Raw genomic sequence first — 22,999 nt, 5'->3', positions numbered from 1 at the left:
TCTTATATAAATATTTAGTGTATATATTTTTGAAATTTAGTTATATAATATTTTTTAACTAATAGATTAAGATAGATTAATAATATTAGTTTATATTATTTTTTATCTATTAATTAATATATATAATTGAGGTATAAGCTTAGTTTAGAGTCTTTATTAGCTTTTATATAACTATTTCTTATTTTTAAAAAGAGCTTTATGTTTTAATTATATAAATAGGATTATTTCTAATATCTATATTAAATAATAAAAGATAATAACTATATAAAAAGAAGAATAGACTTATTTTGATAATAGTAGATATCTTTTTATTTATAACGAGTTTTATTATTAATAAAAAATAATTTTAATTATCTTGTTTTTATTATATAAAGAAGTATAAATAAGTTTTTATAATATTATTATAATATTTGGTCTATCTATTAGTCTTAAGATAGAATATGATTAATAGATATTATATAATCTTATAAAGTTAGTAAATCTTTATTTATAAAGTTTTAATAAATTATATTCTTTTATTAGAGATAATAGATATAGGGAATCTATATTATTATATTAATATCTAGATTATTATCTATGTTATATTGTTAATAAAGATTAAGTCTATTTTTTTAAAGATTATCTTTTTAATTAATTAATTAATTAATAATTAGTAAGATATTTATATAATTATGATTAGATAGTAAATCTATTATAAAATCTAGTATAATATCTCTCTAAGATTATTTTAAAATAGAAAGAGGTTTTAATAGTTTTTGTTTTAATTTATATTAGGGTTTAGTCTTTTTAGAAGGATTGTAATTTTATATAAAACATTATATATCTTCTATTATATTTAGCTAAAAGTATTCTTATTTGATAATAATATATATCTTTTTATGGCTAGAGTGACCTGTGATAATGGAATTATAGTCTAACTAGATTTATTTTATATAAAGGGGTTCTGAATTAGAGATCTAAATCTTTTTATAAAGTTGTAATCTATTTTGTTAGTCTATTGAATATTCTGAAATTAAGATTTTAAGATATAATTTTGGGAAGAATTTATGAGTGCTGTTTTTATGATAAATATTTACAAAAATATTTATTAAATTTCTCAATTCCAAAATTGGAGCATAATATTTTTTCAAACAAAACTAAATTAATTTATTACTACCCTACAATAATTATTATAGCTATTATGACATTATATATATATACATACCTTTTTATATATACTATTAAATAATACTATTAGATGAATTTTATCTACCTTCTAAATAGGAGATAAAAATTATTTTTATTAAATTTTATAACTCCAAAATTAGAGCATAATATTTTTACAAACTAAAATTAATTTATTAAACTTTATACATAATTATATTACCTAATATGATATTTTATGTATATACTATTCTATATACTCTATAATATTAAAGTATAAGAATAGTTTATTTTATTTTCTAAATAGGAAATAAATCAATATTAATAATTTTTCAAAAAATTCTAGAAACTAAAATCAAAAATAGTTTTTCCTAAATATGAAAATTAATTTTTTAATTCTTAAAATAATAATTACCTAAAAAGATAATTAATTATCAATAATTTCTAGCTTATTCTAAAAGTTTAAAATAAGTTATAGAATATTTAATTTGAAATCAAAATTCTAAAATGAGTTATAATTTAATAAAACATTTTATAGCTTATTAAATTATACTTTTTATACAAGATCATTCAAATATAAATATGACCTTAATCCCTAGGGTAGATTATTAATCTCATAATATTATCATCTTATTCATCATCTTATTCATCATCTTATTTATTATCTTATTTATCATCTATTATTTATATGTCATAACCTTTATAGTTTTATATAGTATATAAGGTTTATTAGTAAATGATATTTTGGATATAAGTTTCTTTCTATTTATTATTTTTTACAGAAGTTGTTTTATTAGATAATATATTTATTATAAAAGCTGTTATAAAATGGATATTTATAATAGCTTTATTTCTTTTTTAGATAAGAAAGTACTTTATATGATCTTTGATTCTAGGATTTTTATTAATTAGATTATTATATTTACTAGTTTAAATAGTATTATTAATTATTTATAGAGATTATATTTTATATAATATATTATATAGTAAGTTTTATAGAGATATAGCTTTTTTGTTATTATTATTTTATATAAGATTAATCTTATAATTAATCTTTTTTTCATAAAGTAGAAATAATTTGATTATTTATTTAAAGTTAAAAAGTGATAAAAAGTTATGATATTATATAGATAATTTCTTAATAGGGTTAATAGATATTTTCTTTTTTAGTATTTTCTTGATATTATTTATAAAAATAGTTAAAACTTCTTTTTATATAAATTAGCTTTTTAATAAGAGTGATAAATCTTGTGGTATATATATACTATAAAGATTTTAATAATATTAAAAAATGATAATTATCTAATATTCTATAATCTTGTTTAAAAAGAATAGAGAAATAATTGATCTTTGGATAATTTGAAATAAATGTTTTATTAATTTAATTAGGGTAATCTTAAAATAAGATTATAACTAGTATGATCTAGGATTATTTAAAAATAAGTAATCTTTTTATAATAATAATTAATTAATAATATTGTTTATATAATATATATAATTTATCCTTAGCTTTTTATCTTTTGAAATATTTAGGGTAAGGTTTTGATTATTTTTAGTTATTTCTTTTTTATAAAAGATTTATTAATAGTATTATATACTAGATAATTATTATTAATTAATATATAAGTGATAGTTTATTAATTAAATATAATTATAATTATAAATAGTAGAAAATTTATATATATAGTTTTAAAGTTCTTTTATTTAATTTGTATAAATTTTAAACTACTTAATAATCTTTATATATAGTTTTATATAAAAGTTATTTTTTCTTTAAGTTAGAGGTATTTATATTAATTAAGTTATTAATAATCTATATGATATTAATATTAGTAGTTAGATAGACTATTAATTATATCTTATATTTATAGATAATATAGTTTATTTAGTTATAATAAAGGTAATTGTTATTTTTATAATATTAGTTAATCTTATTTTAAGGAATCTAGATTGCTTATTTTTCTATTTTTAAATTTATATAAGAAGGTTTCTTATTAAGGATAATGATATATATTTTATAAATTTATAAATATATTTTTAAAATAATGATCTAGATAGGTTTTTAATCTATTTTATTACTATTATTAGTTTATAAAATATAAGACTAATAATTATTAAATACTTAGTATAGATAAAAAGCTTTTATATATATTATATTATTTAATAGCTGATTTTAATATTTATTATATAATTTAAATCTAGTTTTATAAATTAAGGCTAGTATATTTTTTGAGATCTTTATAGGTAAAAATAAAATCTTTTATTCTTTAGGCTAATTAATATCTCTAATAGTAATTATTAATTATTTAAATTTATAAAGGAAGTTAAAGAATATCTTTTTTTCTAGTTTGTATATATATAATTATATAAGTGTATATAATTTAATATTAGGATCTTCAAAATAAAGGTCTATAGTGACATGAAAATTTACAAAAATCTATTATTCTTTATTTTCGTCTTTAACAGTGAGCTATATATAGATATATTAGCTAATAAGTTTTTTAAATTTACTAAAGATATATTAGATTTACTTTTAAAAGATTGAATAATAATATTTATTTATTATTAACTTAGTTCTTAAGTTTATATAAAAGATAAGATATTATTCTAGATTATTATTATTAAATTTAATAATATTTAGATATATTAGTTATAAAAGAAATATATAAGATAGTATAATTAATTATAAAAGACTTATTATTATTTATAAACTAGTAATTATATTATTTTTTATTAAGATATTTTAAAAAATAGATATAGAGTTATTATTAGTATTATATATTTATAAGAAATCTATCTTTAATAATTTATATAAAGGTTTCCTTTTATTAATTTAATATTATAGATATCTTATTCTTCTAGATCTTATTAATATTCGTTTATCTTATTAGTTTAAAGATTTCATATTTATTTGATCACAGTTTATCATAATCTACTAAAATATCTTTTTTATATTATTTTTAAGGATTAAATCCTAATATTAAGGATCTAGTCTAGTTGTACGATAATAGATATGGTTTTTAGAAATCAAGAAGGATTCGATAAAAAGGAGAACCTCAGAGTAAACTAAGCTATAGGTAAATATGCGGGAATCATTGGTAAGCGAGGATGACTAAACGTAGCGTAGTAAGTAACTCCAGAGGGATCTTCTGTATAAGAAGATCCCATAATAAGATCTTATTAATATTTATTTATTTTATTGATTAAAAGATTTTATTTTTATTTAGTTATAGCTTATTACAATCTAATAAGATATCTCTTTTATATTATTCAAAGATTAAATCCTAATATGAGAGATCTAATCTAATTATATAATAATAAATAGAGTTCTTAACGATCAAAAAGGATTCAATAAAAAGAGAACCTTAGAGCAAACTAAACTAAAAGTAAATATAACTCTGACCCTTGGTCCTTGGAACAACCCCCCCCGACATCCACCAAATCAGCATATATTACGCATCTTATTGGTAAGATACTACTTATACCTAATAGATAGCTACACTCCTCTTCCTAACTTAGCAAAGCCCTAGACGTCTAGACTACACCTCCACCTGATATATCAATTGTCATGCGGTTGCTCCTTCAGTCTAAACCAGTCAATACCGATACATCCAGGATGTTTCCACTTTGCAATTCTTACAACCCTTGGTAGGCAATCAATCCAGGGAACGAAATCAGGTAGAGGGGTTTTCCCTCTTCGTACGAGCATCCCAGAACGGTCCTGTCTCCTGTCTCACCTGGGCCGTTATAAACGGTAGTGCTTAACTGTAATTTCTTGCAGTCCCAACATGGCTCAATTATACAATAGAGATAGGTCTTAAAGGCAAGACTATTTCGACAGAGAAGGAAATACCCTTAAACTAGGTGGCCGTACACGCGAAGCTCAGAATAGTAGCATACCGGATGGTATAGCTTGTAGTTGACAGGCAGTTAATACGCGCAGAGAAGCACAACTGAACAGACATATATTTGGGGGAGGATTCTGCCACACCGACGCAGGCTCGCTACTCATATGCTTCACATACTAGAACATACCTAGATATTGCCGAGGAGCTGGAATTACATGAACTTAGAGTTGTGAGGGTATATCCAGATCCCAAGGTCCATCAATTCAGTAACTCAAGACGAGCGGGGACACTTTACACTTAAAAGAGGCAGAAAAGAAAGAAGAAACGAGATCCTGCTCAGAGCCCTTCCACTACCCAATCATGAACGCCATAATAAACACCTGCTAAATCGTACGGTCAAGCAAGTCATCCCCAATGGAGCTCACGGGTTGACTTGTCATACCGCCCAGGTCTCCACTGCCAGTCTTCCGCAGGGCCTGTCGCATGGTTTCTACGTTGAGGTCACCGCCAAAACTAGAAGATACAGGACTTTGAACAGAACCGGCAGCAAGATGTCGATCAGGAGACAACTCAGGTCCTTTGAATGACGGTGCGATGCTCGTCGGAGGCGAGGTGCTGAGCGCATGCGAGGAAGTGGGAGACCGCAAAGGAGACGAGGGATGAGTGAAGTCCCCCAGACGCTCACGGGAACCGAGATGGGCTTCACTTGTTTCTGCGTGCTCGGCGTTGACAACGTCCGCAAATGAGATGAAACTCAATCGGCGCACGTCTGTTGTGTCCAATGCACCGTAACTCGATGACATATCATCGGTATCCGTCTGACTTAGCAAATGCGCATCGATAGAAGATGACATTGATTGCTCGGCGGAGGTGGTGGCACCTGCAGGGTGGTGAAGGCTATGGGTGACAATCTCCACGGAATCAGGATCCAGGCGGTCATCTGTGATTGCAGCCGAGGATGCCTCGAGAACGGGTGGGATGTAGTTTTCCGTGCGAATATGTGCTGGTATGGCGGGCGATGCCTGAGCCGGGATCATATCTTCCTGGACGTCCCGTTCGAAGATCTGAGAAGCGGGGGAGTGTATCCGGGGCGGCAGGTGTGTTGAACTATCCGGCGACGAGGGGTGTCGCGAGTATCTTGACTCATTTGGTGTTCGCAGAGCCTCAGAGGAGCTCACAGGTGATATGAAACCTGTCTCTGGGTCTTGTTCCTGCGTTTGACCCCAGACCAACGAAGCAGGCTTCGGGGCGCGTGTACTCTTATCGGCCAAGACTGGCGAAGTTGGGAGGGTAGAGGGACCCATGGTCTGATCTGTAGCGTCCGACATGGCGATATCAGAAGAATAGGCTGTCAAACTTCCATCCCTGAAGACAGCGGGTTAGGATACAGCCATGTTTCAAAGTGAAGAGAGCGCAATATACTGTAGACCAGGTGATCAACGGGATGAGTACTCGGTACTGACGTATGGGCTGTATGGGCTGTACGGATCGTATGGGGTAATTTTGGTATGTGTACGGGGTTGGTATTATTACATAATCACAAGTCACGAGACCAGGGGAAAAAAGATTCGGGTGTGAGGCCGTGAGATATACCAACACGTCCCTGTCCTTCACCCCCTTCTAATTCGGTACGTTGCCATCACGCCACCGGTGTAGCTTTGACTAATTGCCCAATCTTGATTCTCCAGTCCCTGAACCCATTGACTTGTGTTTTGAGATCACAATGGCGACCTCCATCGCGACGAAGCGACCGTTCCTTACGTTGCCATTCCTTTTACCATCATTGTCCGACTCGCTGGCGCTCGGATTCCGTCGAAACCAATCTTCATACCGCCGCACTAAGCAACGGCTCCGTGTCAAGCCCGACACCTCCTTTGGCTCATCTCACCAGGGGCACGATCACATCATCCACAACCCGCCATCTAGTGCTCCCAATGTTTACCACACGCCATCTAAATTCCTGCCCGCCGATGACGTTCGCCGATCCTCCAGCCTCTCCACTACCACCATCACCAATGCTGAGGATCTCCCCGGTGTTTACAAGTCCGTGCCCGAACGCACATATCACCTCGCCCCTTCAGACATTGAAGAAATCCGGAACCTCCGCTTGACGGATCCCATGACCTGGAGCCGAAACAAGCTTGCCAAGCGTTTCGAATGCTCCCCCGTTTTCATTGCCATGGTCTGCCAGGCAAGCAAGGAGAAGAAAGAGATCCAAGCCCGCATCCTGGAAGCTGTGCAATCGCGATGGGGCCCCAAGCGACGCATGGCCAGAGAGGACCGCGAATTGCGGAAGGAAGCCTGGGGACGGGACGCATAATGGGGGTTATGCGTGGAGTGGTTGTGTATCTGTCTTGATATTTTATTATGGTTGTCTTGGGCGGATACTCCACCCAGGGTGAGACTTTTGTAAAGAAATCCCTGTATTCTAGCTTACTAGCATTTGTTTTATGTATTCCATATCAATTTTCTATATATATGTATATATGCCGTTATATATACCCTTTTATAGAATGCTCGAGTGCTAATTTAGGGTGCCCATGGATTTAATGTCGAAATGTCGATAATAAAATAGAGAACTACCTCCAAGTGACCAGGTGACTACCCGAGTAGGACATGCGGGAATTGCCGAGGGTGCCGTGTCCACTTAAGTCACTAAGCAGTCACTAAAAGGTCACTAAGAGGTGTACGTCCAGACGGACCGATTGTAACGTCGCTACCGTGATAGGGCGGGAAAAAAATTACGTGACAAGTTCACCTCCATCTGTACGGTTACCTCAGGGCAGAGACGGATATGCCCCTCTTTCCCCTCCGTCGCGTTCCTCTCACAGCTTCTCTTTTCTCCTCTCGACTCACTCCATCCATTCGTCCTTCATTCGTCTCTCGTCGCTTCTTCTACGGCCATATCTCCGACTCCAAAATGGCGCCACAGCTGGAGCCTTTCTTTAAGCAGTGAGTTGTGTTTGTGTTTTTTTTCTCTGTCTTTTCCTTTTCCTTTGTCTAACAAATTTTAGGGTCGACGACTCGTCCAATGACTTCATCGACCGTACGTTCCAAGCACCCACAAGGTCCTCGGTAGCTGGTCGAGCTGACTGGTGTTTTAGGTCTGCGCAAGGCGGTTGCTATCCCCTCTATCTCCGCACAGGATGAGAACCGAGAGGATGTTGTCCGCGTAAGTTCATTTAGCTGCAAAGACAAAATCACAAAGAACCAACGACACGGCAGTTGCTGATCGCCATATCTACATAGATGGGTCAGTTCTTGGCCGATGAGCTCACGGCTCTAGGAGCCGAGGTCGAGCAACGGCCTTTGGGCAAGCAGCCTGGAAAGGAACACCTCGAGCTGCCCCCAGTAGTGATTGCTAGATACGGAAACGACAAGAACAAGAAGACCATTCTTGTCTACGGACACTACGACGTTCAGCCCGCTTTGAAGGAGGACGGCTGGGCTACCGAGCCCTTCGAATTGACCATCGACGAGAAGGACCGCATGTACGGCCGTGGCTCCACCGATGACAAGGGTCCTGTACTGGGCTGGTTGAACGTGATTGATGCCCACCGCAAGGCCGGCATCGAGTTCCCCGTGAACCTGCTGTGTTGCTTCGAGGGTATGGAGGAATATGGCTCCGAGGGTCTGGATGACTTTATCAAGGCCGAGAGCAAGAAGTACTTCAAGGATACCGACGCCGTTTGCATTTCTGATAACTACTGGCTCGGCACCGAGAAGCCTTGCCTGACATACGGCCTGCGTGGTTGCAACTACTACTCCATCAGCATTTCCGGCCCCGCCCAGGACCTGCACTCCGGTGTCTTCGGTGGCTCTGCGCACGAGCCTATGACTGATCTTGTCAACGTCCTCTCCAAGCTTGTTGACGCTCAAGGTAACATCTTGATTCCCGGTCTCATGGACCTTGTGGCCCCTCTCACCGAGGAGGAGCAGACCCTGTACCCGGATATTAGCTACACCATGGACAACCTGCATGAGTCTCTGGGTGCCAAGACTGGTATCCACGCCACCAAGGAGCGCACTCTGATGGCTCGTTGGAGATACCCCTCCCTGTCTATTCACGGTGTTGAGGGTGCCTACTCGGCCCCCGGTGCCAAGACCGTCATTCCCGCCAAGGTCATTGGTAAATTCTCCATCCGTACCGTGCCAAACATGGAGAGTGAAGAAGTGAACAAGCTGGTCTTTGATCACATCAAGGCTGAATTTGCCAAGCTGAACAGCAAGAACACCATGGACGTCTGGCTGCAGCACGATGGCAAGTGGTGGGTCGCTAGCCCTAAGCACTGGAACTTCTCTGCTGCCGGCAAGGCTGTGCAGCAGGTCTTCGGTGTTAAGCCCGATCTGACCCGCGAGGGCGGAAGGTAAGCAACATAACTCACCTTGTCGAATGATCAGCACTAATTTCATACAGTATCCCCGTCACCTTGACCTTCGAGGAGGCCACTGGCAAGAACGTCTTGCTTCTTCCCATGGGCAGCTCGACCGATGCCGCTCACTCTGTCAACGAGAAGCTTGACAAGCGTAACTACATCGAGGGAACCAAATTGCTGGGAGCCTACCTGCACTACGTTGCGGAGGAGTCTACAGCATAGATTTTGCATAAACAAATAATTGAATAATTAGCTATTGTTCCTGGTTGTCATATATTGAATTTGGATGTCAGCGCCGAAGCACATATTATCGAACGTCCACGATATCTGTTCCTCATCTACGTTAAAAATGTGTTCGCTGATAGAAGTAATACGGACGGACAAGTTGAAAATCAATCGACGTTCTTCATAACATTAAATGACTATCGTGGTATCCATGGCATAGAATAAACATTACCGTCCCAAGCATTAAACAAGATAATCACTCAACCACGCCTTGGAGAAAACAAAACCAATCAAGGGGGAAAAGAGAAAGAAGCCACAGAAAAGAGGAAATACAACAAAACACTGTACAGACATGGCATCACTTTTCAGATATGTGCCCTGGAGCCACCAGAGCCAAAATAAATATGTACAACCGGAAAAAGTCATTGGAATCGAACATGCCGGGTTATCACGCAGCAACAGTCTCTGCAGGCTCTGCAGACACTTCATCGTCTTTCTCAGGACTGGCAGAAGCAAAGATCTTCTGTTTGGAGCCGATAGCATTACGCAAAGAGTCAATATATGTGCGGAATTTGACAATTTCCCGCAAAAGATATGACGACTTGCGCTCCCAATTTGCCATTGCCTTGGCAGCATTGGGATGACGCGGGGAGAATGCCAGGTTCATTGCAGAACGCAGCTCGTTGTGTCGCGAAAGGTCGTCCTCCACGTTCTTCACATAGTCCTGCAGTGCCTTCAGTTGGTCCTCCTCGTTCAGGTTGGAGGCGACCATGCTCTGCTGTGGTGGGCTCCAGTCACTGATATTCACCCGATCTGCCGGGAGTCGGGGTCGCATGCCCTGCTGATCCATGGAGCTTCGGATGGAGCTCTGGATACTGGGTCTCGCGCCAGATGACGGCGGCGGTGATCGACTTTCACCACCACCAATCAAGGCACTGTTAATGACAGAATCGCTCCATCCGTATTCAATGTTACTGATGCCTCCCACGAGCGGCTGTTTGGATAGGCGTGCACTCCAGTAGTTGGCTGTTGAAACAAATTCGCGGACAATTTCAGGTGTTCCGGCCTGGAAGAGGTGGACTGCCCCGGTCGGCAAACTCAAGGCCCAGACATGAGGGCGAGACTTGGAGTATCCGGGCGAGGGCAAGGCGCTCGCAATGGTCTGGCGCAGCATAAACTTCCAAAGCTCATCAGCATTCTCAGTCCAGTTACCGCCGCCCACAACAACACCTCCACGCTGTTTGGACTTCTGCCGCATGGATTTGGTGGAGTTGTTGAATGAGAAGAGCCGCATCCAGCCTTGTTGGATAACAGCGAAGCAGTCATTCCAGTTGCGATCCTTGGCGCGTTTATCGACCGCATCTAGGTGGTGCTTGTGCTTCACACTTCCTTCCTTGGCCCACGGCGCTCCGGCCAGAGCTAATGTATCATCCTCCAGAAGTGGAGTGGTTCGCTCGGGCTCCTCATAGCTATATACCGAAGTAGCAGAGTCCTCGCGAATGATAGCCTGGCTGAGGGCATTGGCAAAACCGATGGACTGTTGATATTCGCCACGAGGGAAGTCTGAGCCAAAAGAGTCCACTGAAGCTGATGTGAATTTGCCCAATGAATATTTGCTCCAGGTGCTGGAACCAGTGGGACTCCAAACAGAGGACTGATCGTCGAGGCTAGTACGACTGGAGCCCATCATAGAAGGTGGGTACAATCTCCCTGCCCGCGAACGAGGCTTGGAAGACCACCGCGCAGCTCCGTGGCTAGAGTTGGCAGAGCGACCACGAGGGAAGATATCAGAGCCGCTCTTGCTGATGGTGCTTGGACTTCTGCGAAGTGTACTGCTCGAGGGACCCAGGAAGTTGTTTGATGACATACGGGAGACTTCTCGTTCTGGCTGGGCACCAAAGAGGGGGAGTCTTTCCTTCTGGATGGATGTATAGAATTCTTTGAGGACGGCCTCGACTTGCTGCTCCCAGGCCCTCACAGTTCCAACGAATGGCGTGTTGACCAAAGGGCCGGCATCCACATTGGACTCGCTGTCTTTGTCCAATGAGGACCGCGTGGCCTCTTGTGGGAAGGTTGCAGAGCGTGCTGATGTAGGGGCGGAGGTTGCCTCCTGAGACTGCGTCTTCGAACGGTTGACTGGGCGTAGAGTCTCGAAGCCTTCGGGAGCGGCATCCATCGCAACTCGATGGATAGTGGGCATGGTGTTTCGGACAAATTGAGACTTGGTCATTTTCGACTCAATGTCAGCCAAGTGCAAGTCGGTGTTCAGCAGAAGGATGGAATAACAGATGGTGTGCACAACGTCGGTGGCTTTGAACCCATGGCTCGGGTTACAATCACACCATCTGGTAGAGAAGGCATCCAGCACTCGATCAACCTGTTGAGTTTCTCCTTTGAGAACCAGACGATCACAGAGTGATCGCAGGGAGGCCACAATGTTGAGATTAGACCAATTGAACAGTCGCATGTACGCTTCACGGATCGATGCCCGATCGGGATCACCGAGCCAAGCCGCAGCGGGCTCATTGCCCACAACCTCGTCCTGGCTATCAAAGAGCCTTTGGGCTTGATCTCGGTCAGTGGCTGTGGGCCCGTCTTCAACCGCGTCGCCAGGCCCATCGATTTGGTCATCAGCTTTGATGGTTGGCTTGGGCTCCTCTTGCTCGATATGCGGAGTGTTCGCCGCCGTGTGATAGTGTGAGGCTGTTGAGACAGAGTCAACGGGGGACTCGCAAGGAACATCGTCGGATGGAATTGTCAGCTTGGCCAAGCCAGCGGAGGGCACTTCGGCCTGGGATTTAATGCCCCGTGAGAAGTTCTCCTCCACCGGCGACAGCGCAGCCGACTGGGCAGCGTTTTGGAGCTTCTCCTGCAGCACAGTCTCCGTCGATGCTCCAGCCTTTGCAGGTGTATCACGATTCTCTGCAAGCGTTGAACGCTCTTGGGGACGAGAAGTCGATGGCTGCAGTGAAGTCCTAGCTTTGGGAGGAGCCCCTGGAGCCGAAACACTTTCTCGCTTCTGCTGTGCCTGCAGGAAGGCAGGCTGTCGAATCTTAGCTTCCCAGTCTGCAGTCTCTTTTTGATCTACATCTTCGTCGAGGTATGGATTCATGACCTGGCGCAGGCTACTCACTGGGCTTGGCTCCGGCTTCATATTATCCAAGGTTTGCGGCGCGAGGTGCTGTGGAATTACGATTGGCGGAGGGACATGATCCGCCACGGATCTCTTCCTCCTGCGGAAGAATGAAGATTTCTTGTTCACGACCTGGTGAGGTCCTGTGCGAACCGAGGCTGGAGAGCTTCCTGCGGGGGTCTGGGTATTTTGTTGAGATCGTGCCGTGTAACTGGCGGCCACTGCAGTGGCCTCTTTGACCGCGGTTTCTTGTAGGTACGCTAACTCGCTTGGGCTATAATTTGGGGTCTCCTGAGGAGCAGGCGCAGGCCCAGGAGCCGGATTTTTGGATCCAAAAACGCGCCGGAAGAATCCTGGCCGTTCCTTGGTGCTTGGTGCAGGGTTGGGAGTAGATATATTTGTTGAAATGGTAGTGTTCGTTGTCGGCTCTGGGGGCGGAAAGGCTGGCTTGTTGTATGAGATAGTGGGACTCGGTGCGGGAGGATCAAACGACCCCGGCATGGGCGGCGGAGGATCCAAATCCGTGTCACCCATGTTATGGAAGTCATTCTCCTGGACTCTTGTCGCCTCGGTGCTGATGTTGTCAGGGCGGGATTTTCGGACTTGGGGTGCCTGTGCCGATTTCGGTGGTAATGGCGCTCGTGATGGCCCCGAGTTCAAGGACCCCTGATAGTCGACAACCTTCCGTGGTCCCGCTGGAATACTCGGGGTGGGTGCGGCATCTTGATCATCATACATGGCTGTGTCCTGATCCATGTTCACATTGTCGTAAGGTGCGAATGCTCGCTTGGGCCCGCAGTCGAAGCTCGCAGAGCGTCGATCCAAGCCCTGGTCCGTTCGTGCTCTCGGGATGGTATAAGAATAATCTGCGGTGGACGATGTGCTCCCTTTGCTCCCTTTGCGGGCGTTTGTTCGCGGCATCGTTCCGATTCCGCGCGAGCTGATGGCATCTCCGCCACGCGAGCTTCCCGCTTGTCTCGGTGCCGTTTGGTAGGTCGAATTGCTGTTGCTGCGCCGGCCTTTGGTGGCTGAGATGGTCGCATAGCGGCCACTCCCATCTTCGTACCCATACTCTGGCTCCGAAGACATCGATGAGGAGAATGTATGGCCCCGGTACCGGCCCTGGGTCGGTTCTTGGGAAAATTGGCCGTGGTCGTTCTCGAACGCGGAATTGAACAGACGGTAGTCATCTAGCACGGATGAGGTCGGGGCGAACTGATCGAGCGACAGCAGCATGTTATCCACGATAGACGTTCGTGCCGCATGTTGCGGCGATAGAGACAAGTCGTGCGGGTCGCGATCATCCCCAGATTCGCTGGTCCGTGGGTTCTCCATGGCGTCTGGGAAGGCATCGCGAATGGACGGTCGAGCTGAGTATCCGCGCTTGGGCTTGTACCTTGCGGTCTGGGCGGGAGGAGTGTGAGGAGGAGAATACGGTTCGCGTTGCTGGGACATGGCGCTGTGTCGTTTCAATGTCAATGGCGAGATTCACTCGGGACACTGAAAGAAGGGGAATCGATGTTGGGCAATTACCTACCCAAATATGCCCAAGGCCCAACTTGTATCGAAATGGGGACTAGAGCGAATCACTCATGTCCAGGAGATATATGTATTGGCAATGAAACTCCTCACCCCCAAAAAAAGGTGTTGACAGAGAGGAAGCCGGGGGCGGAACCTCCTGAGCGGACAACCCCTCAAAAGCTTAGGTTGTTCGGAACTTGAAACAGTCCGCATTGGACTATTGCCATGCTATGGAGAACTGATTCAGGGGAGTTTTAAAATCTATAGCTGTTCTTCTTGGCTTGAATGTCTGTTTTTCTTTCTATGTGCAATGTGCAATGTGTTCTATGCCTTATCAACGGAGTATAACGATCTACGTGAACTACGGAGTATACTTGAACCCCTTGAAACTCCATTAGAATCGGGAATTTCGTGCACTGAACCTTGACATATGATGCATCAACTCCGTAGAAATCATACCTATCGACAACCATGAGCCGATGGATCTGATATATCACGGCGTGGGAACGAGTTCGGTCTCCGCAGACTATTTTAGCCCCTTGCAGAGTGGATTCCCAGGCAGTCTTTTCCGGCCAGTCCATATGGATGGGGTCAAGGTGGTTGATCCATGATCTAAGAAAGAGATGACCGACATGAAGTGAGAATCTGAAGAATGCGGTCCTTTTGCATGGAGTATCCCATCCATTGACGTCCTCATTGTCGATGGAGGTTGAAACAAAGATGAAAGTGGTTTGTTCCGATAGTTTAGATACCCCGTTCACGTGACCGTATGACATAGCGCGGCCACCTTCAACGCTCCGATGCTCAACTCTTGAGCTCTTCGAAGCCTTCGACCATGAACCCTCACATCTCTGTCCCTCGTCAACATGCCGGCTCCTCAACCTTTGGCTCAACCCCTGCAACCCGGGGGTCGAGTGTACGGATGCCACGCTTCTTCAAAAGGTAACCCCTCTCCGAGTCTCCGGGATACTCAGTGCCTGACATGGGATAGGTTGTTCAAATTCCCCCAGATGGACTTCGAGATGGCTGTCTGGGAGATGACCTCATTGTTGATCGCCCCCAAGAAAGTTTTCAAGTCCATATATTATCATGTGAGTGGCATTGGTCGGACCCTGGCCTCGAGTCGTGCTAACTGACATGGATCTAGAAACGTGAGTTGCGCCTCGGGCTCGATGCTGCATCGAATATGCCGCATGCTACATGACCCTTTTGAAAATTCCATCGCGGCACTGGGTCAGAGAGCATTATTGACCGAACAACAGAAACAAAAAACACATGGCACCGGCCAGATCCATCATTCACCTACCTTCTCTCCTTCTTCTTGATCCTTACAGCCTTCGCATGGGGTCTTGCTTATACGCCGAGCTTCGGTGCCATCCTCCGCTTGACGATCCTCTTCGTATTTGTACATTTCATCGGCTCGTCGCTCTTGATCTCCACCATTGGATACTTCATCATTGGGAAGCTCTTTGGCCCTGATGGGGCCGCTGCCTCACTGGCTGGTCTGCGGGGGTCGCGTGGCCGCAGACGAGGCGCCGCCCAAGGCCTGTTCATGCAGCCAGGAGAGAAGGAGCAGTTGGAGTTTGGATATTGCTTTGATGTGAGCGCAGTTCTGCGATGCCCGGAAATGGGCCCAACAATTCTAACGACTGTCTTTGCAGGTGTCTAACCGGGCCTTCTTCCCCCTCTACCTTCACCTCTACGTGGTGCAGTTCCTTTTGCTTCCTCTTCTCACCCGCAGTCCGAGTAATTTCCTGGCGACCTTCCTCGGCAATTCGCTCTATCTCTCCGCCCTCATTTACTATACCTACATCACTTTCCTGGGCTACAATGCCCTCCCTTTCCTGCACAACACCGAGCTCCTGCTTGTGCCCATCGTCATCTTCGCTATTCTGTGGCTCATCAGTTTGATCGCTGGCTGGGGAATTGTCATGCAAGGCCGCAGCGTGGAAGGATTGCTGTTAGGCGTGTGATGTAGGCAACCTTGGCGCAATAGACTCCCCATTCGTGGTTAACCCACACCCCCGACCTTGGGACTGAAAATCCCGTGTATGAACTCCCATGTTATGTTTGTTTCTTCTCGTTTGATTTAAATTTGGCCGGCTCATGCATTTCCAGCCCCAATCTCAGAGCGGCGTTCTATTCAATGACACAGGCATCGGTGTATACGATTCAGAAGGCATTTGATGTTATCGGTCTATTCAGACCCAAAATGGCGGGTCTCGACTTTTTGTTTTGTTCGTCTAGATGTATATCAACTCGACTCAACCTCATAATCACATAATCCTGAAAGAAAAGCAAAGCAAAGCAAAGCAAAGAAAAGAAAACAGAAGCCAATGCACTATCCAGCTGTCCAGCTTATCTCTTCTTGCCACCGGCCTTCTTAGAAAGCTTGCCAGCAGCGGCAAGGCGCATGCGCTTCTCGCGCTCTTCGGCAATCTCCGCACGTTCCCTAGCCTGCTCGTCCTTCTCTTCCTTCTCGGCGAGCTTGCGCTGGCGCTCCGCCTCGCGCTGCTCTCGGATCACCGCCAGACGAGCAAGATCCGACTTGGCCTCGTCGGTCTTGCCCTCTGCATGCAGCTTCTGGTAGCGCTCGCGAGCCTGCTGCGCCTGCACAGCTTCCCGCTCACGGCGGGAGAGCTGGGAGATATCCTTCTTGGCCGCCGGCTTCTTGGGGGCGGGGGCGGGGGCCGCATCGTCCGAATCGGAGCCCGCGACGGGCTTCTGGGTTTGCGAGCGCGACTTGGCGGTGTGGTTGGGGTTTGCGGGGAGAGCCTCGTCCTCCGATTCCTCGGAGTCAGAGGGGGGCAGATCGCCGGGTTGGGCGGGGCCCTGGTTACGCTTCTTCGCAGCTGCAAGCTTCTTGGCTTTGGCGGCTGCGCGACGCTCTTCACGGGTTCCTGCTGCTGCTGACTCGGTGGGCTTGGACTCCTCCTCACTGGATTCCTCGGAGCTGTCCTCCTCGGAAGAGGATTCATCGCCGGAAGATTCGATCTGATCTTGGGGTTCCTGTGGGGAGCGATTAGGATTAGCTCTCGCGATGCGAATGTGCGCGGTGCAACTTACCCGCCACATGCCCATCTGGTTTCCCTCCTTGTCTGTTCCGACAAGATCTCTGCTGAAGTGCTTGCCTCCTGGTTCAATGATCAGTCACAATTCCCGTCCGTTCTGGCTGGCGCACACGACCTACCTCCACGAGAGGGCTTGGAGAACTTTCCTCCACGACCACGGGGCGCCATATTGAATAAGTTGTTCTGGAGATCGGGTGACTAGGCTCGAGCAGTATGTAAATAACTATGTTGATCAGTATACTGTTGTCCTACACTTGTGTGGAGGGGTAAAGTGGGGGAATGGTGTTTTTTTTTATAGACGAGAAGGCAGAGCCAGACTTACATGGGCAATTTCAAAGACCCAAAGAAAGATATCAACAAAAGATCCGCAAATAGATCGAAGTTGTTCAGTCGAGGGCGAAGACAAAGAAAAAAGGATGGAACGAGTCACCGCATTCGCATTAATCAGATGGGTGGGGGCCCTTCCGTCAAACCACATTCCACCGATTACTTGGCGACTCTCTTGACTCTTTACTCTTTACTACTCACGTCAATGAATATATCACTCAGTTACTGCAAATATACATTTCTGTCCTGTCTCAGACTGTAGCTTTTGCCCTTTCCTCTTTGTTCTTCATACTCGTGCTAAGCCAGTGCCAACCTTGCTCAATCGGGCTCCAACCAGAGTGAGACTTCCAGCCACAATCGCGCTGCCCATGAACATCTGGGCATAAAGGTAATTCCCATCGTCATAGACCACCAGCGCACCCGCAATCGGGGACCCAATGAGAGCTGCAACTCCCACCACACTGAGCACCATACCCATGCGCACTCCGATCTTCTTCAGATCCGTGGTGAGGGTGCTGAGGGTCGCAGGGAAGAGCGATTGAATGCCTGCAGCGAAGAGGCCATAGAAGACCGCAAAGGCCCACAGTCCCGATGTATCCTTGACCGCAGCCCAGCAGTACGCCACAATCGCCGTGGCAAAGCTAAAGGGGATCAACAGGTTCAGCGGACCGGTAAATTGATCCGCAAGCAGATTGGGAACGAGTCTTCCAACCAGTCCCACGCCATTCATCACCAGTAACAGATCAATGGATCGGTCTGTCGAGACACCAATGATATTCCGGCTGAAGCTGCCAATGTAAAAGAATCCAACATACAGTCCCCAGAAATTCAAGAACATCCCTACCGCAAAGAGCAGATAGGGCATCTCACGGAACGCAGCCCATTCTACCAATGGGCCACTCTGACGCGGCGGCAGACGCTGCTTGAGAAATAACACGCAGGGGGTCAATGTTGCCAAGGAGATGAAGCCCAACGTGCGCATCGTCCAGCCATACCCGGCGGTTGGGAGCATTTTCATGACCACCGCGGGAAAGACAAGACCGCCCGTAGCAGATCCAGACGCCACCATGCCAATTGCAATCCCGCGATTCTTGGCGAAATACGTCGAGATCAACGCCAAGGTCGGGCAGAACATCATGCCACAGCCAATCCCCTGACCCAACCCCTGCGCCAGAAACAGCTGCCAGTATTTTGTACACAGCGAGGTCATGAAGATACTGAAGCATAGCAGCAAGGCGCCGCAGGCCAGCGTGATCTTGAAATAGCCTGCATCGGTAGCTCTGCCGGAGAACGTGCCGATGAAGAAGAGCAAGAAGATTTGAATACTTCCCACCCAGGAGATATCGGAGGGTGGATGGCCTAGCGTCTGGGTGTAGTAGGTCTGGAAGACTCCGAAGCTATTGATGTAGCCCCAGGTGTTGAAGATCACAAAGTGCGCCAGCGCCACTTGGGACCAGGCTTGGATCCCACCGTCTGGTGGCGGGCCAATGGATTTGCCTGACTCTCGGGTGCGAACTACTGACAGCGTGCGAGTGAGGGCACTGGCGTTGGTCGGTACCTGAGAGAGGTTGGGCTCGATGTTCGACTCCTCATCTGAAGAGGGTCGGGGATGTATTATGTGCTTTTCATGTTGATCTTGTTCTGTGGGAGATTCGGGAATAGAGGAGGCCATGTTGTGATGTACTCACGATCATTTCGAATGCCAAAGAAATGAGATATGACTGTTCGGAGAAAAAAAACTTAGCCGATAGCAGACGGGTATAGCGGGCATAGCGGGGATCGCTTATTCGCAGAGATTGCCGATTGCTTCGGGATTGATTCCGGGGTAGCGGGGGTGGCATTGGGCATCAGTCTAATGTTGTAGTGAGTTTGTATATGGCAGTGGACAGAAATGACCTTCCAAGATTTACAGCTTAGTATACATTTAGTATTAAAGATGTACCTGAGTTATGCAGAAACGTGGTGAGTATAGAGTCTAATATCCAGCCTTCAAACCTAAAGAATGTCAATGTTGTGCTATTAATTCGGTACTGTGTTGGTATATCATAACTCATCAGAGATTCTCCTTACCAACTATATACAAAGAGATATAGATTAGACTACAGTCGAATGAAGCTTTGAGGCTAAGCCAAATTGCAAAAACTGGAGACCACATGGCGCAATTCGCGGGGTCCCCGCAAAACGGGACTCATCTAAAAGAGACGCTCTTGTATTATGCTACTTCAAATAAAAGCAATTCGTATTTACCTAGCATATGCTAATGTCGGGACTCTTCCCATCTCAATGGTCGGTATTGCTGAGGAGCATCTGGATGGACCCAATGACGTCGGCAGGCTCCAGTAAATGCCAACTGGCATCGGTCTGCTTCGAGCTGGCTCCGACAGTCACTGAATACACATGGTCGCGGGGCAGATCCGTTTTCTTAAGGGCACGGAACATATCTAGCAAGTCAGGTTAGCCCGAATGTCCAAACCTGGGAGCCTCTCCCTCTCTCTCTTACCTTCATCAGTAAAGTCATCACCCAGACACAAAACAAACTCTGGCGCCTTTCCAGGAGCGGTCCCGTATTCATTGACCAGCCGGGTAGCGATGAAACCCTTGTTCACAAAAGTCGGGCGCACCTCCAGGTTGGCTTTGCCCGCCATGACCTCGACATCCCAGCGCTTGGCAACGGTGTTCTTCAACTGCTTCCGACACTCGCGAGCCTGGAACGCACCGTACTCCGGGTCGGCACGGCGGTAGTGCCAAGTCAGGGCCACCCGTTTCCGTTCGATGAACGAGCCCTGGGTTCGTTCCGTGTAATGCTGGAACACGTCGACAACTTCCTTCTGCCATCCCATGTTAGTCCGCTCCGCCAGATTCTCCCACTCCTCCGATCCAGGCTGTCGGATAAAGCAGCCATGCTCAGCGCTCAGTCCGAGCTCGGGAATATGGCCCATCCACTCGTCCAGGAAAGCCTGGTCTCGCCCACTGATAATCCACACCGCATTCCGCGGATCGGCGGATAAACTTTTGAGTGTGCGGAGGACCCGATCCGAGGGGATCGCCGCCTGGGGATCCTTAACAATCGGCGTCAAAGTGCCATCATAATCAAACATGAACAAGCGTCGACGGGCCTTGCGGTATTGCTTTATTAATTTGCCACGATCGAGTGCGGGCGTAGCGACCGACTGGTCAAAGGATGATAGGTTGGTCAGTAGGCGATGGAGATACTGCTTGGCCCACATGGCAACGGTGTTGGTCACCACATGTTTGTATAGCTTCAAGTGTTGATCCTTTCGGAGATCTGGGGGCATGTTCAATGCTTGGTTGATGGCTCCAGCAACTCCGACAAGATCCCACGGGTTGATGTGAATGGCACTGGGCAAGGTGCCTGCAGTACCAGAGAATTCAGAGAGAATCAAAGGGCTGTGGTTGGTCTGCTGGCAAACAATATACTCCAGACTAGTAGTGTTCATGCCGTCTCGCACCGTGGTGATCAAACCGACATCTGCCACCCGCAGAAGAGCGAAATACTCACGCGGGGACAGGTACTGCGGATAGTACTGGACGGGAGCAAAGCTCAAAGAGCCAAATCTGCCGTTGATGGTCGAGACCAGATTCGAGATCTGACCTGCAATCTTGTTGTTGGGGTCTTCCTTCTCCTCTTCCACACTGGTCGGACTCGTTACTTGAATGAGAACGACTTTCTCGCGCCACTCAGGATAGCGCTCCAGGAAAATCTCAAAGGCCTGCAGCTTCTGCGAGACTCCACGCACACTATCCAGTCGATCACGACCGACAATGATCTTTTTCCCGGCATAAAGCTTCCGGATTCCCTGCACAGCCTTCTCAATGTCAGGTGCCCCAAAGGCAGCTTTCTGAATCGCACGAGCGTCGATGCCGATGGGGAAAACATCGACTGCCACATGAGCCCCATAAGCATCCACTCCAGCAGAGTTAGACTCAAAGCCCAAGACACGGGTACAGCAGGAGGTGAAGTGACGAGAGTAGGAGAACGTTTGGAATCCAACCATGTTTGCTCCCAGCACTCCTTCTAGGATTTCCTTCCGCTTCGCCAGACATCGTACAAACTCACTGCTAGGGAATGGCGCGTGTAAATAGAAGCCCACATATATGTTGGGGATGCGCTGCCGCAGCAGGCTAGGCAGAAGGAAGAGGTGATAGTCATGAACCCAAACCACATCGCCTTCCTGGTACTCCTCTGCGATGCGGTCCGCGAAGAGCTGGTTCAGGCGAAGATAATCGCCCCACCAACGACGCTCGGATCGGCCATCTGTTGGGCCGTGCTGCTTGTAGTGAAGCAAAGGGTATAGCTCACGCTCGGCATACCGCCGCCACCTGCTTTGATCCTTGAGCACTATGGTATCTTGTGGCTCCTCAAGTGCATCTGATAGCCACACTGGCAGGACGCGGCCATGACGACCAGAACTCAACTGCTCGTCAAGTCTCTGTCGGTCCTTTTGGGTGACATGGATTCCCTCTACCAACGGGTGGGCAGGGAGCTGTTTGCTGGCATCCACCGGAACGGGAGCCGCGGCTTTGTTTAATGGCTGACTGGCAACGGTACTGGGGGGGCGCTGGGGGAGCCTGGCCGGAGGCGTTGGGATGAATCTGCTGCAATGGAGTCTTCCCTTCCATGATGGGCTCGACTTCTCCAGTCCAGCCCACCAGCGTGTGGGACCACGGAGTCTCATCCGAGGCAAGGTGTGCGAATGAATCAAACAGTGCGGAGGTGCCAGATCGGGACTTGAGAGTCTATTGCGCAGTCAGTATGGCATATCCTTTTGATCACGAAAGACCTCGATCACATGCATACCCAGTCTGATCCAGTTTGGAAGTTCAGTTTGTATGGAATGCAGAAAGTGGCGCTGATGAGGCGGCCGCTTAGGTTGAGCCCAGGATGTTCCACGCGCGGGTCCAGCTGGGGCAATGTGGCAGATTCCGAGGTCAAGCTTAACCGGCGTAGTAGGTCCATGCCTGATGACGCCCTTCTCGCAGCCTGCACCGGCGAGGCGAGATCGGGTAGGTCCGTTGATTCCCCCTGGGGCCCCGCGAGACTGGCAAAGTATGAAGGAACCTCACTCGATGCGGATTCTATGGCAGGCGTCGCACTAGTCGCATGGGTGTAGGCGTCCTTCTCGAGGGCCTTGAGCCCGGGACCCACGAGCACCGGGTTCGGTTGGCCATCGGGCACTTGGACGGGACTCTCTGGTTCAGACATGACAGAGTAAATTCGATCTCCAGGACTCCAAACCGGTTGCCCGCAGACTGGAAGGGTGTTAGGTCGGGGAATTGTCACATGTACGATCAAGGAAACCTTGCTGGGGACGTACCTCTCGGAGGAAATAGGCG

The 22,999-nt window shown here is 45.6% G+C and overlaps 8 protein-coding genes across 8 annotated transcripts; 3 read left to right on the top strand and 5 right to left on the bottom strand.

Moving 5' to 3' along the window:
* Positions 1–5,374: 5,374 nt before the first annotated feature.
* On the bottom strand, positions 5,375–6,319 carry N7506_005117 (uncharacterized protein; the record flags this gene model as incomplete). The annotated part of the gene is made up of 1 exon (XM_056954411.1): positions 5,375–6,319. One exon carries the CDS (start codon positions 6,317–6,319, stop codon positions 5,375–5,377), a length of 945 nt encoding a protein of 314 aa, XP_056813300.1.
* Positions 6,320–6,714: 395 nt separating this feature from the next.
* N7506_005116 (mitochondrial 54S ribosomal protein mL58) lies at positions 6,715–7,311 on the top strand (the record flags this gene model as incomplete). The annotated part of the gene is made up of 1 exon (XM_056954410.1): positions 6,715–7,311. One exon carries the CDS (start codon positions 6,715–6,717, stop codon positions 7,309–7,311), a length of 597 nt encoding a protein of 198 aa, XP_056813299.1.
* Positions 7,312–7,785: 474 nt separating this feature from the next.
* N7506_005115 (M20 family dipeptidase) lies at positions 7,786–9,589 on the top strand (the record flags this gene model as incomplete). The annotated part of the gene is made up of 5 exons (XM_056954409.1): positions 7,786–7,943; positions 8,006–8,037; positions 8,096–8,163; positions 8,241–9,358; positions 9,409–9,589. 5 exons carry the CDS (start codon positions 7,786–7,788, stop codon positions 9,587–9,589), a joined length of 1,557 nt encoding a protein of 518 aa, XP_056813298.1.
* Positions 9,590–10,040: 451 nt separating this feature from the next.
* On the bottom strand, positions 10,041–14,180 carry N7506_005114 (Sec7 domain protein; the record flags this gene model as incomplete). Its single annotated transcript, XM_056954408.1, has 1 exon — positions 10,041–14,180. The coding sequence occupies one exon, from the start codon at positions 14,178–14,180 to the stop codon at positions 10,041–10,043; it is 4,140 nt and encodes a 1,379-aa protein (XP_056813297.1).
* Positions 14,181–14,948: 768 nt separating this feature from the next.
* N7506_005113 (unc-50 family protein) lies at positions 14,949–16,219 on the top strand (the record flags this gene model as incomplete). Its single annotated transcript, XM_056954407.1, has 6 exons — positions 14,949–14,975; positions 15,025–15,188; positions 15,238–15,337; positions 15,394–15,397; positions 15,509–15,846; positions 15,908–16,219. 6 exons carry the CDS (start codon positions 14,949–14,951, stop codon positions 16,217–16,219), a joined length of 945 nt encoding a protein of 314 aa, XP_056813296.1.
* Positions 16,220–16,604: 385 nt separating this feature from the next.
* On the bottom strand, positions 16,605–17,485 carry N7506_005112 (PDGFA associated 1 family protein; the record flags this gene model as incomplete). Its single annotated transcript, XM_056954406.1, has 3 exons — positions 16,605–17,255; positions 17,313–17,380; positions 17,437–17,485. The coding sequence occupies 3 exons, from the start codon at positions 17,483–17,485 to the stop codon at positions 16,605–16,607; spliced, it is 768 nt and encodes a 255-aa protein (XP_056813295.1).
* A 445-nt stretch (positions 17,486–17,930) lies between these two features.
* Positions 17,931–19,316, bottom strand: N7506_005111 (putative MFS monocarboxylate transporter; the record flags this gene model as incomplete). The annotated part of the gene is made up of 1 exon (XM_056954405.1): positions 17,931–19,316. One exon carries the CDS (start codon positions 19,314–19,316, stop codon positions 17,931–17,933), a length of 1,386 nt encoding a protein of 461 aa, XP_056813294.1.
* Positions 19,317–19,924: 608 nt separating this feature from the next.
* Positions 19,925–22,868, bottom strand: orlA (putative alpha,alpha-trehalose-phosphate synthase subunit Tps2; the record flags this gene model as incomplete). Its single annotated transcript, XM_056954404.1, has 4 exons — positions 19,925–20,085; positions 20,145–22,156; positions 22,215–22,402; positions 22,464–22,868. The coding sequence occupies 4 exons, from the start codon at positions 22,866–22,868 to the stop codon at positions 19,925–19,927; spliced, it is 2,766 nt and encodes a 921-aa protein (XP_056813293.1).
* Between the last annotated feature and the right edge of the window lie 131 nt (positions 22,869–22,999).

Source organism: Penicillium brevicompactum (assembly GCF_028827555.1).
Source record: "Penicillium brevicompactum strain IBT 35665 chromosome Unknown utg000003l_segment0_segment0, whole genome shotgun sequence".
In the NCBI taxonomy this organism is placed as follows: domain Eukaryota; kingdom Fungi; phylum Ascomycota; class Eurotiomycetes; order Eurotiales; family Aspergillaceae; genus Penicillium; species Penicillium brevicompactum.
This window is presented reverse-complemented; position numbering and strand designations above follow the sequence as displayed.